Below are 12,641 nucleotides of genomic sequence, written 5' to 3'. Positions count from 1 at the left end.
TACTTTTTCTAACGCTTGAAATTGCGCTCGACTTTGATTCTTCTTATTGTTCGTTCCTACTTGCGCTGTATCCGTATCCAAGCTCAGGGTGTTGAAGTGGAGGCGTAACTAAGTCCACGCGAAGAGCATCCAGGTCGATAACCCACGGTGCTCCGAGCCACATGGCATGAGTGGTGTGGTCCTCGCGCTCGTAGCGAGTCAACGGGTGCACCAGGATGCTCAGCGATCCACGGTGAAGCGTAAACCACGACAACACCTGCGCGAAGGACTCAGCCGGCGCCCACGTCTCAAAGCTGCCACTGAGGTGGGGGCCCACGGGTCCGAGGTTCATCGGAGGTGGCTTTCCCTCTAAGCCAGGGAGCTCCTTGTTCGTCATTCCATTGCACACAGCGATAAAGGTCTTCGGGTTAGCTGCGACTTGCTCCACTAGCGCGTCGCGCAATGCCTGGGCCTCTTTCTTGGAGCGCTCATTGGTGTGGTAGAAGCACGTGTGGAAGTGCCATTCCTTGATGCTGCTCTCGTTGACTTTGTTCGTCGACATAGCGCAAAAAGATCTTCTTTAAGTGCGCACGCGGATCGATATGTGAGCGTCCACAGAGATCAGCACTTCGACCGCCATGGTGGCCAAGATCGTCTCGATTGCGTACAATAATTGTGTTTCGTCCAATCACAATTATTATTGCGGATGACGCGGCTTTGCATGACAGCCCATCACTACTCGGCGCAAAGAAACGCCAAAAAGATGCCTTCAATCCGCTGGTCACTCGTGCGAGGGAGAATGAATGTCACATCCGTCAGCCATTGGACACTTACAAAACAAGTTGCGATTGATGCTAATCATAGACTCGAGGGCGTAGTGGTTTTTGTGTTCTTGCTCAGCCTCGAGTCTTTTGACGCCAAGAGCTGATGCTCAAGCCAATTGGGCGTTGCCGTGACACTAGTATTAATAGCGACGAGACCGAGAAGCTGGCGTCGTTGCGTGTATGCAGGGACGGAGTTATTTCTGTGTGAAGAAGAAGATTGGTGAGGCGGGGTTTCATTTTTAAACTTCCGCTTCCAATTTGGTGAAACGTGTGCAGCTTCCCACTCCAGCAGTAGAGCCTCCGTGCGCAGCAGAAACCGAGCCGCCCGCGTCTGCTCGCTTGCGCGCTACCCCACATCGTTCGCGACCGTCGAAGAAGTAGCCCTTTGGCAGCCCTCGGCAGTGAGCAAAGGTAACACTGAGTCAACATGGGACTCTGTGCTTCCCAGATGAACGATAACGATCGGCAGGCGATGGCCAAGTCCCGTGAGATTGAAGCTAAGAACGAGGAGGCTCACCGCGTGGAACAGGAGAAGGTTAAGCTGTTGCTGCTAGGTGCAGGCGAGTCAGGCAAGAGTACGGTCTTTAAGCAGATGAAGGTGGGTCGATCGCTTATTACGGAAATACTGAGGCTGTAAGAATGCTACTAGAACTCTAACACTGCTTGCGTTTATTTGCTACGAAAGATTTTGTTTGGCGCAGCTCTTACTGAAGATGAGAAGCGGCACTGCACACCAATTATATATAACAACGTGGTGACGTCCATGAAGATGCTGATCGAGCAGTGTGCGGAAATGAAACTGAAAGGCGACGTGGTGTGCGTACAAGATTTCGAGGACATTCGGACGCTGAGCGATGAGGCAGAAGTGAACCTCGTCATAGGTCAGAAGATCAAAAACTTGTGGTCGGACCCTGGCATTGTAGCTACCTGGAACCGACGAGCAGAGTTCCAGATCATTGAGTCGGTCAAATACTACTTCAATGACCTGGATCGCATCATGCGTGACGACTACGCAGCGACGCAACAAGATATGCTGTACGCACGTGTGCGTACATCCGGTATCGTAGAAGAACGGTACCAGATCGATGGCGCCACTTTCGTCATGTACGATGTCGGTGGACAGCGTAACGAGCGTAAGAAGTGGATCCACTGCTTCGAGGACGTGACAGCAGTGATTTTCGTGGCAGCACTGAGTGAGTACGATCAGTCTTTGTACGAAGATGCGTCCACAAACCGTATGATCGAGGCCATCACCTTGTTCGACGAGATCATCAACAACAAGTTCTTCCTGAACTCAGCTATGATCCTGTTCCTCAACAAGAAGGACTTGTTCCAGGACAAGATCAAAAAGGTGGACCCGAAGACCGTCGAAGTGTTTAAAGACTTCCCCGGTGGCATTGGTGACTACGAGCTGGGTGTGCAATATTTCCTAGGAAAGTTTATGGAGATGAACCGCCAGCCCGAGAAGGAGATCTACCACCACGTGACTTGTGCCACGGACTCGCAGAACGTCCAAGTCGTGTTCAACGCCTGCAAAGATATTATTTTAAAGCAGAATATCAAGGGCTCTGGCTTCATGTAGGCAAGCGCAAGACTTGTACACGACAATGACAAACGCACGTCGACCAGGTAACTGACGGACGACACGCCGTGAGGTAGAGGAGTTGGTGGTCAAGCGAAGCGAGGCAGCTAATTCAGCGCCAGCTTAGCATAACCCCAGCGCTTCCCACCTTCGCCGGCTCGTAGGTAGTAGGAAGAGGTGGACTGCGTAGAACAATTTATATACATTGACCTTTTCCCATTTAACCTCTTGGTCTAGCCTAGATTGCATACACATCATGACCATGACCTTCTTGCTGGCATTGCAATGACACCGTCAATACGAGGCTGCTTAGATTTTCAGTTATGCCTTAAACTCATTCGCGCCAAAATAGACCTACCCACGGTTTGCTATAGACCAATAGATTATGACAAGATTTTGATTGAGCCAATTAAATTATTTGACGCTGTGTTCCGCCAATCAAAACCTGCTATATGAGCCCAAGAAGAATCTGCTCAGATGTGTACGGGATGGACGAGGACTTTGAGCTGGATATGGTCCCAACCAGATCGATCATTCCTCAATTCACCGAGTAATTCAAACCCCAATCAGCAGCAATGGCGAAGACTCCCTCCAAGAAGGCCGCTAAGACGGTTGCTAAGTCCGGTAAGGGCAAGGGCAAGGGCAAGAAGCGTGTTGAGTCGTACTCGACCTACATCTACAAGGTGCTGCGTCAGGTGCACCCCGACACGGGTATCAGCAAGCGTGGCATGTCGATCATGAACTCGTTCATCAACGACATTTTCGAGCGCATCGCTTCGGAGGCCGGTAAGCTTTCCCGCTACAACAAGAAGTCCACGCTTTCCAGCCGTGAGATCCAGACGGCCGTGCGTCTTATGCTCCCTGGTGAGCTTGCCAAGCACGCCGTGTCGGAGGGCACGAAGGCTGTGACCAAGTTTACGTCTGCTTAAGCGCTTTAGCGTACGCGTAAACTGCTCGGTCTGGCTTTTAAAGAGCCTCTGAAGCTTGTCGACTTACAAAGTGTGGTTGACGAAATCTAGTCGGAATTCGTTTGCTGTGCCTTCGCTGGTATTGCAACGTGGACCGCACAATTCATTCTGGTGTTTATTAACACCACCCTTTTGTGAAAGATATTTAAAGCGAGACAGATTCGGTCTTCGATTTGGATGAGATGTTTATGCAGGTTTTAAGGGCTTTTGTAATTTGTTTGAAAAGGTGTTCGCGTTTTGATGAAATCGACTATGACAGCTTGTGTGGGTCCGCTCGTCAGACACATCAGTACTGTCACAGTACTACGGTGTACACGTGTACCACTCGTAGAAGTAGTAGAAGTTGTGGGAAGAAGAGGAAAAGCACTTTGCTTTTCCAGAGTTCTGAAACTGTAAATCTGGTTGCAGATTTACTACTACGTACTACAGTAGTACTAGTACTACAGAGGTTGTGAAACTGTAAAACTAGCTGCAGATTTACTACTACTGTACTAGTAGTACAAGTGCTACAGTAGTGTATGAAGTAGCACACTAAAACTACTACATGTATTAAAGACTTTTACGTAGTGCGAAGTACAGTAGTACTGTAGTAGTAGTAGCTTGGTGCTCGAATTTCTTGTCGCAAGGTCTGCATTGTCAGCGAGCGTGGTTGAAGCAGAGTGAAGGTGCCGACGAAAGGATCCGCGATCATCAAAAGCGAGAGTTTGATCACAAGTGACCAGGACAGCGATGCGAAGGTTCCTCCTGCCTTGTTTGACAGCGAGTCTGAATTGTGGCTGGCTCGAAATCATTTTACAGTCATCCAGAAGATCGTGTATAGATTGAAAGATCTTAAAAAGAAACGAAATCCTGCCTGAGTCAACAAAGTCGTGGTCTGTTTTCGCGGAGGCACGCAAGCGCCGGTGATGCTCATGCTGCACAACTTTGATCTTCGCCGCGAAGTTCGCGAGGCAGATGGATACAGAGCGGCTAGTGGCACCACTGAAAATGCATCCATTCATGTGATAGCATTCCTCGAAACGTCTCAGTCCGCCGATACCTCCGTGCTGCGGTAAACTGCATGGTCTGGGATGCCACAAAGTTTTTGTTGTGACAAACGCAGTGGCTGCCAGCCACTGCGTTAGCCACTGGCTGCCACGCTGGCGATTAAGAAACTAATTTAAATAAGTACATATTGAAGCCAAACCACACGTGAAATGGTTCTTATGGTTGACGAACGACCAGCACATTAAAACTACTGGAACCGGTAAGTCTATCATGATACTAAGTTATTGTGAGATAGTCATGCTATTGTGGCCTGCTTCGTAGCAACCTGTCTTACAGGGTTCCCTGTGCAGGGTGATTCTTGCTGGAATCGCCCCGGTAGAAATAACAGCGATTCAATAATTGTCGACCTTGTGAGTGCTTGTACTATAATACTAGCTGGTGCGTTTCAGTGAAGACACTACCGTTGCTGTCATACTTGTCAGTGCTACAGACCGTATCTTGTTCGATGAAAGGCAACAATCTACCAGTACTGACATAGTTTAACCTCTTGTGGGGCTCCTTTCGCATAGAAAATACGTTTTTGAATTTATCTCCTTACGAAATCCTACTCTGACTCTTTTTTTCTAAGCAAAACCAAATTTGCAGAGTTTCGGGCGCACGCCGAATCATCCATTGTCGCCACCTCGCCCAGGTCGCATCCGTCTCCTTTGCCCGCTCCCGCTCATAACGCGACTGTCCTAGCGGATCCCAGAGAGTCTCGGAGAGTCCCAGCACCGCTTGCGCCTCCTCACCTGCCGCAATGACGCCGCCCGACTTCCTACTGCGTGTGCCGCCGCTTAAGCTCCATGTGCGCAACGCGACTCAAACCAACGGGGAACCAGCCGTGGTACGTTACCGGTAATCAACCCCCATACAAACCCACGAAACACTGCGCTAACCACCTTCTTCTCTTTGATTTGCCACAGTACGAGCTATTCTGTCGCCTCAATAAAACGCGAGAGAAGCAGGACGAGCCCGTCGAGGTGACGCAGTGGAGTCTCTGGAAAACGTACGAGGAGTTCCAGGCTTTCGACAACCAGATGCGTGCGACTCGCAATTCGCCTTTCTCGAAGATGATGGTCACTGTTGCATTTGCTCCCGTTCACCGTGTACGCGCCTTCTTCCACCAGGATCAGACGTCCAGTTTCCTTGAGAAACGTCGTGCTGAGCTGGACTTTTACATGCAAAGAGTGATGCTCTTTCCAGACGTTGTGGAGTTCTCCAAGCGCGGAGGCTGCAAGGTTCTGGCGGACTTTATCGGGGCTGACCAGCTCATGGACTGCTGTGGATTGGTGTCGCCTAGTATGAACATGTCGGGAGTTTTCTCGTCGTCGAGGGGAATGCTGCGTGACTCTACGGATTCAGACACCCGCGCGTCGTATGCCAGTGCTACAGGAACGGGAGATAAGATCAGCTCGCGACGTAAGATGTGCAGGATGGAGATCGAGGAAGAGCTCGCTCTACGTGGAGGAGCACACGAGCTTAAGCGGTTTAAGAAACGTGCACGTGTCTTCCGTAAGGAGAACGACCCCGTTGCCGCTGCGAACCCATTTGTGGAGTTTGTAAACGAGGAATATGATCCGGAATTCGCGATGTGGATTCTGCAGCGCTTTGTACGCTCAATCAAGAGCATCGAGAAGCGTGAGGCGCTCTGTACTGCCGGTGGCATTTCGGCCGAATCGATCGACGCTGAGGACTCAGGGGAGAACAGACCACAGCGACAGAATCACCGCTTTAGCGTGCAAGAAGACGAGGACGCTGATCGACGATCCAAGAAATATGGTACGTTAGCAAAGTGATGTTGTTGTTTGCTGGCTACCGGAAGACTTATTTGCTTGCTCTCGTATTGTTTCGCTCTTGCGGATTCCCCGCCAGCAGAGCAAAAGCTGCAGATTTTTTCCAGCAGTCAACGCAGCTCAGGTGGCCGTGCCAGTGACCCTGCCATCCCTGGACGCGTCTCGCGGAAGAAAGCCAACCGACAAATTCTAGAGCGGGTAAATGCTCTTTCGAACGGCAGCGTGCACACTGTGAGCGAGTTCAAGCATGCAGCCAAAGCACTTGGTAGCCAAGAGATGAGTGGCCAGGCGTTTGTAGATTATCTGCGCTCAACCTTCGGCAAAAAGGAAGCGGAAGAATTGCTCCATCTGGTTGTCGAGGTTGTTCCACAGCCACAGGTGCAGCAAGAGCTACGTGTCGCCTTGGCGCGGTAAACAAGTTACCTCGCCCCAGTTTTGCAAGAGTGACGAAGAGTCAAGGCCCTGGGATCCTCTGGGAAGCACAGACCAACACAGCATAGACAAGTGCAGCATTGCAAATGAGCCGCGTCCCACGAGATTCATCTACACGAACGGTGGCGATAGAAGCCGCCGCATCAATTTTTAACTGTACAAATATTCATAAGAAATAGTGTCCATTGCATCAACTAATCATCGCGTCAATTTTCAACACGATCTCGCGCAGTTTCTTGATCTCGAGCGTCGATCCGATGCCGTTTTTGAGTAAGTTAGCGAATTGAACTTTCGAGTACAACGTCTGCAATTATCATTTAACATGGTTAAAAGCTGAGGAGAATTGCATGACAGATGATACTACTCACCTTGTTAGCTTGTACCCATTCCAGAAGTTCATCCTCGTCGTAGTAAAATGCTTTGATGTAATTACCCACGTACTCCCGCCCACGAGGCACTGTCCGAGAGCTGACGTGGTTAATCAGGTCAAGACCATTCTGAAGTGCATGTAAGTCCAGTAACATCAGAGCACGGCCTTGAGCAGTGGGCTTGGACACCGTCGAGAAAGCCTGTAGCAATGTATCCATGATAATCTGCACCATTTCCGCCCAAATATCCTCCCGTGCATCCATCGGGATGGATCCGTCCGCCAGAATCTGTAGCCCTCCCCACGCTTCCCCACACTTCTGCACTAAGTGGACAATATACTCGTTGTGTTGATCACTGATGTACGGGATATCCCACGACACTGCGGCAACGGACTCCATGAGAGCAGGAACGTCCACAAGCCTCACTGCAATCGTGCTGTACATGAAGCTACGGAGCTCTCGTGCCATCGTGCGATTTCGCTCGAACACCTCATCCATAAGACACAGATATCGGTCCGGAAGATAAGATCGAGCGAGGTCTTCAATTGCGTTCAGCAGTCTGGACTGTCCGACAATCGCTTCACAAGCAATAGACCGCTCAGCCAGCGCGTACAAGTTGCCTTCATCTGCATCTTCCATGGCTGCTGGTACTCGAGTTATCTTGCGTAAAGTCACTTTTCTCGACATGGGCGAGTTCTGCTGATCCATTCTTCCTTTATCCGAGTTTGCAGCAGGGTATATCAGAGCAGACGACTGAAGCAGCACTTCCCCGGCGTTGACTTCATCCGCAATACGACAGATTCCAGTGCGCAGTCCATTCCACCGCGTAGCATCCTTCTTAATCAACCCCCCACCTTTACCCCGGAATAACTGGGCGATGTCGTCTGCAGCGAGGAAGTTGGTGAATACAGCGTACAAGTTGAACTCGAACAGATTGTTCAATAAGCGGAAAACATCCCAAGCAATATGAGGAAGATGCTCCATCATTTTCAGGTAAACACCACAGAGCCTAGCAAGCACAAACGACAGTTAGACCTCTCGGTACCAGCGCGCTCCACTTCAAAGAATTTCATTTACCGGACAAAACCTGCGAGACTGGATGAGGTCAACACAAATTCGGACTCGTTCGGATCCATTACAGGCAGCTCTTGGTTCGGAGACATTTTCTCACCACTATTTACACCAATAGTTTCATGGTGGAAGCGGATGCCTTGCTTCATCGACAGCCACTCCATCGAGTTGGCGGCGCCGAACGGGTTCCCTTCGCTGTGGAAAGAAGGAAACACGCGTCTCGAATAAATAGGGTTGACCGCAAGATCTCCACGAACTTTTCGCTCAAAGTAGTAACCACTCCGCTTCTCGATGAGCCGAAGAAGACCCGCATTATCGTCACCATCCGTGGTCGATCCAGTGACGCGAAGCCAGTTTTCTGTGTCCAAAAGCATCCGAGCCAGCTCGATATTGTCGTCGTGAAAGGCGTGCAGATACTGCTCACACTTGACACGAAGAACGGATCGAATCCTGTGAATTACAGACAGCCTCGTTATTCGATGCACAACTCGAACCATTAAGCATTCAACAAAACGCACTTTGACGATGCAGCGCCTGTGAACTCCTCCCCGATTTCAGAAAACGTCGTCGTCGCAAGTGAAAGCGCAATAATATGCTCCATCTTGTAGCCTAAACAATGAGAAAAATAAAGTTAGAGCCACAAGCCACCCTCATCTCCACACCTCGACAATTACTATAAGTCATGTCCAGCTTCTCAACCATCTCCAGGACGTTGTGTTGAATGTTTTCCCACACGATCTTGCGGTATCTTAGCAACGTCATTCCAGTATCACAAAGCACTTTCTCATACAAAGACCTTTGCGAGGCAGAATGTCCAAGCGATCCATTTCTCGAGCGCTGCGACGGAGACTCTGGTCTCTTCGCTCTTCCACTTCCATGACCGTGCCTTGACGAGTGAGTATGACGATACCCCTTCTCGTCGTGCGCATCTTCTTCTTCGCTGTCATCGTCGTCGTCGTCGTCATCATCGTCAATTCCGCAACGGTGGAGGTACACCATGCCATCGTTCAGCGGGTTAAACGGATCCCGATGCCATTGTACCAGAAGATAATACGTGTGCATCAAGTCGGTGAGATGTTCATAGCCTCTCTTGACGTTTTCCACTGTTTGGGACGCCGGTGTTAGTGCTGTATCCGCCGCTTCTCCGCTCTTGTTTCCGTTGTTGTCTTGTAAATGGGCGTTCTGGTTTCCTTGCTTGAGCTTCTTTGGCGACACAGCGTCAAAGACCCGACGCATAAACTCACTAGTCATGTCGTCGATTGAGCGCACGATGATTTCTGGAATTTTGGAGAGCACGTCGTTCAGCGTATACGATGAAAACTCGAAACCCAGATTTTCAGAGTGATCCGCTAGAGTAATGTAGGCTTGGAGCAGCTCCTTGTATTCAAGAGGATCGAAATGTCCGGCAACTTTCCGCAAAGACTGACACGAACAAAACCAAGACGAGTGAGATAGACCCTCGCTCCAGCTGATATCTTCAAAGCCATTAAACCCACCTGGTCGAATTGTTCCCGTAGTTTTGGAATAAAGTCTTGCATCCGAAGTCGAATTTCATCCAAGATAGTAAGACCCTGCATCTCCTCGCGCGACAATCCTTTCCTTAGACCAACGCAAATGTCCACCTGTTATCGTCACAACAACCGTCTTAGGTGCGTATAAAGTTTGAGCTGGCAAGTCAAGGTCACGAGGCACCTACAGCAGTAATAAAGTGATGCTCTTGAAGGGCACGATTCATCTTCTCTTCTTCCTCAAACAAGTGCACAATTTGCGAGCCCAAACCGACAATCTGATCATCAAAGAAACAAAATTGAGTACTTATATACCAAGAATGAGCGACAATTTATGGTCTCACTTCGCTAACACGATCCCGATTTCGCTTCGTTTTCACGATTTCCAGCGAGCTTCACACCGAGCAAGACGCATACAGGTTTAGTCTTGAGGTGTATGGAGTAGCGAAAAATCAGCAAACATATTACCTCATGATGAGGTCGTGCTTGGCTGTTGCAAGCAGGCGACGTCCGTTCTTAACGTGGATTTGAGCTCGAACCAAGTCGAGATCCACGTCCTGCACCACCTTCATGCCCTGAATCAGCGCGTTGTAGTTCGCGCGCACCTCGTCCTGCAGCTTGGTCAGAATAACGTCCTTGGCTACATCTACAGCACTGATCTCGGTGCGCATGAACACGTTCAGCGCGTCTTTTTTCTCGGGAAGATTTTCCTATTCAATTCACCAAGTTTAACGCTCCGTTCACACCACCTCCTCCACAATAAAAAACAGCGTACCAGCATATGTGCGACTGGGTCGAAGCTCTCAGTAAAGTAACGCGCATCCAGGGCCTCCAGTACCTCCTCATTCGGCTGCGGCACCAACACCGACATGGCTCTGGCCGTCTGCAACGTATGTATTGTCAGTCATACCGACATACTGTACAGTACCATTTCTCACTACAGCATACCCGCGGTGTAGGTAGAAACCCAGGTGAGAGCAGCGCTGTGTCCGTGTCGGAGCTATCGCTGTCACGCGGACTCTTCTTGGGCTTTGGGAACATACTGCGGGGCAGTCTGGCCATCCATTTCTGGTCCTTCAGTGTCACCAACATCGGAAGCTCGTCCATCATATCGCGCAGGTCCAGCGAGCGCTTCTTTTTCGCTGTTGACGGCACTACGGCCGACACCGTCACGGGCAGCGGCGCCTCCATCGCCGGATTTTCCAGTAATTTGAGTCGCGATCCGGGTCTGATTTCATGATTTATGGCAGGTAAAATGACGAATGAAAGGGTATTTTGTCTTTTGGGTCACCCAGAGTATCCTCCCACCCAAGTTGGGTGGGTGCCCAACAGCCATTTCTGAAAGCACCCAAGCCAAGGAAGCGATGGCCAACAGACAGCTGACGGAGGGTGCACCCCACGCCGTGTCCGATGAGACGCGCGCGCTTGCCGACACACTGAAAGCGCAGGGCAACGAGGCTCTGTCGCACTTCAAGTTTGCGCAGGCCGTGGAGCTGTACACGAAGGCCATTGAGCTGGTACCCACCGCGATCTTTTACGCCAACCGCGCAGCTGCACACGTCAAGAGTGAGAGCTACGGCCTGGCCATCGAAGATGCGTCGGCTGCTATTGAGCTGGAAGCCAGCTACATTAAAGGTATGGAGATGTTACCATGCGATTGACTGCAACTGAGAGACTCTAACCGGCGCTTGTGACTTTTTGCACAGCGTATTACCGTCGTGGCTCCGCGGAGCTGGCACTCGGTCACCATAAGAAGGCGATTAAGGACTTCCGTCTCGTGGTGCGCATAAAACCCCAGGACCGCGACGCGCGTGCTAAACTCAAACTTTGCGAGAAGATCATCAAGGAGGCGGCGTTTGCGGCGGCAATCCAATCAGAGCGCAATCTGCCGCTCTCGGAGACCATCGACGTCAATTCTCTGGTCGTAGATCCGTCGTACGATGGGCCATGTCTTCCAGAAGATGTATCGAAGACCAAACCCGACTTTATTGTGGCGTTGATGGATCGCTTTAAGCGTGGCAAGCTGCTGCACCGGAAGTTCGTGATCCAGATTCTACTCAAGCTTAAGGAGATGCTGTGTGCTCTGCCGTCGTTGCTACGTGTTTCTTTGCCGACTGACGACCCGGACGCGCACTTTACGGTGTGTGGAGACACCCACGGCCAATACTACGACGTGTGCAATATCTTCTCGCTTAACGGGCTGCCGAGCGAAAGCAACCCGTATTTATTCAATGGCGACTTTGTTGATCGAGGCTCGTTCTCGTTCGAAGTGGTTATGACGCTGTTCGCCATGAAGCTCGTGTATCCGCAGCACGTGCACCTGTTACGTGGCAACCACGAGTCCAAGAACATGAACAAGATCTACGGTTTCGAGGGCGAGGTGAAGCACAAGTATGACGAGACGGTCATGCAGCTCTTTACCGAGGTGTTCAACTGGCTGCCTCTTGCGGCTGTGATCGAAAACAAGGTGCTGGTGGTACACGGCGGTCTTTTCAGTGACGAGAACGTGACGCTGGCAGATATCGAGAAGATCGACCGCAACCGTGAACCTCCTGAGAGTGGACTCATGAGCGACCTGATGTGGAGTGACCCGCAGCCCTTCCCGGGTCGTGGCCCCAGTAAACGCGGCATCGGTCTGTCTTTCGGTCCTGATGTTACCAAGGCTTTCTTGGAGCTGAACAACCTTGGTACGATTTTGCTGCGGCTGTTTTGTTGTCGTCCGGATAACTAACATGCCACTCTGTTGTTATTCTAGACTTGTTGGTGCGCTCACACGAGGTCAAGGACGAAGGTTACTTAGTAGAGCACGACGGCAAGTGCATCACTGTTTTCAGTGCGCCGAACTATTGCGACCAGATGGGCAACAAGGGCGCGTTCATTCGCTTTGAGAGGGACATGCAGCCCCGATTCACGCAGTTTGTTGCAGTTGTACGTTCAATGTGGGAGTTTTGTATCGAGGAATGCGCTTCTGACTGTGTTGATATTGCTTTTATTTCTACAGGAACACCCCCCGATTCGACCGATGGCATATGCTGGTAACATGGGCGGTATGTTTGGCTAGACTAAAGCGAGGTGTCCAGATAAAGC

At 50.6% G+C, this 12,641-nt stretch overlaps 6 protein-coding genes across 6 annotated transcripts; 4 read left to right on the top strand and 2 right to left on the bottom strand.

Annotated features, from left to right (window-relative positions):
• Window positions 1-43: 43 nt before the first annotated feature.
• PITG_03613 (uncharacterized protein) lies at window positions 44-541 on the bottom strand (the record flags this gene model as incomplete). The annotated part of the gene is made up of 1 exon (XM_002906624.1): window positions 44-541. One exon carries the CDS (start codon window positions 539-541, stop codon window positions 44-46), a length of 498 nt encoding a protein of 165 aa, XP_002906670.1.
• A 287-nt stretch (window positions 542-828) lies between these two features.
• Window positions 829-2,436, top strand: PITG_03612 (G-protein alpha subunit 1; the record flags this gene model as incomplete). Its single annotated transcript, XM_002906623.1, has 2 exons — window positions 829-1,401; window positions 1,489-2,436. 2 exons carry the CDS (start codon window positions 1,231-1,233, stop codon window positions 2,383-2,385), a joined length of 1,068 nt encoding a protein of 355 aa, XP_002906669.1.
• A 500-nt stretch (window positions 2,437-2,936) lies between these two features.
• Window positions 2,937-3,530, top strand: PITG_03611 (histone H2B; the record flags this gene model as incomplete). Its single annotated transcript, XM_002906622.1, has 1 exon — window positions 2,937-3,530. The coding sequence occupies one exon, from the start codon at window positions 2,961-2,963 to the stop codon at window positions 3,312-3,314; it is 354 nt and encodes a 117-aa protein (XP_002906668.1).
• Window positions 3,531-4,988: 1,458 nt separating this feature from the next.
• Window positions 4,989-6,178, top strand: PITG_03610 (uncharacterized protein; the record flags this gene model as incomplete). The annotated part of the gene is made up of 2 exons (XM_002906621.1): window positions 4,989-5,226; window positions 5,306-6,178. The coding sequence occupies 2 exons, from the start codon at window positions 5,140-5,142 to the stop codon at window positions 6,176-6,178; spliced, it is 960 nt and encodes a 319-aa protein (XP_002906667.1).
• Window positions 6,179-6,797: 619 nt separating this feature from the next.
• PITG_03609 (uncharacterized protein) lies at window positions 6,798-10,745 on the bottom strand (the record flags this gene model as incomplete). The annotated part of the gene is made up of 13 exons (XM_002906620.1): window positions 6,798-6,911; window positions 6,976-7,984; window positions 8,053-8,496; window positions 8,565-8,655; window positions 8,721-8,825; window positions 8,919-9,195; window positions 9,262-9,468; window positions 9,543-9,668; window positions 9,743-9,832; window positions 9,899-9,947; window positions 10,023-10,264; window positions 10,330-10,437; window positions 10,503-10,745. 13 exons carry the CDS (start codon window positions 10,743-10,745, stop codon window positions 6,798-6,800), a joined length of 3,105 nt encoding a protein of 1,034 aa, XP_002906666.1.
• Window positions 10,746-10,899: 154 nt separating this feature from the next.
• PITG_03608 (serine/threonine-protein phosphatase 5) lies at window positions 10,900-12,615 on the top strand (the record flags this gene model as incomplete). The annotated part of the gene is made up of 4 exons (XM_002906619.1): window positions 10,900-11,189; window positions 11,261-12,241; window positions 12,310-12,482; window positions 12,556-12,615. The coding sequence occupies 4 exons, from the start codon at window positions 10,919-10,921 to the stop codon at window positions 12,613-12,615; spliced, it is 1,485 nt and encodes a 494-aa protein (XP_002906665.1).
• Between the last annotated feature and the right edge of the window lie 26 nt (window positions 12,616-12,641).

This window comes from Phytophthora infestans, genomic scaffold (genome assembly GCF_000142945.1).
Source record: "Phytophthora infestans T30-4 supercont1.4 genomic scaffold, whole genome shotgun sequence".
Taxonomy (NCBI): Eukaryota; Oomycota; class Peronosporomycetes; order Peronosporales; family Peronosporaceae; genus Phytophthora; species Phytophthora infestans.
Note: the sequence above shows the minus strand (reverse complement) of the source record. Positions and strands in the feature narration are given on the sequence as shown.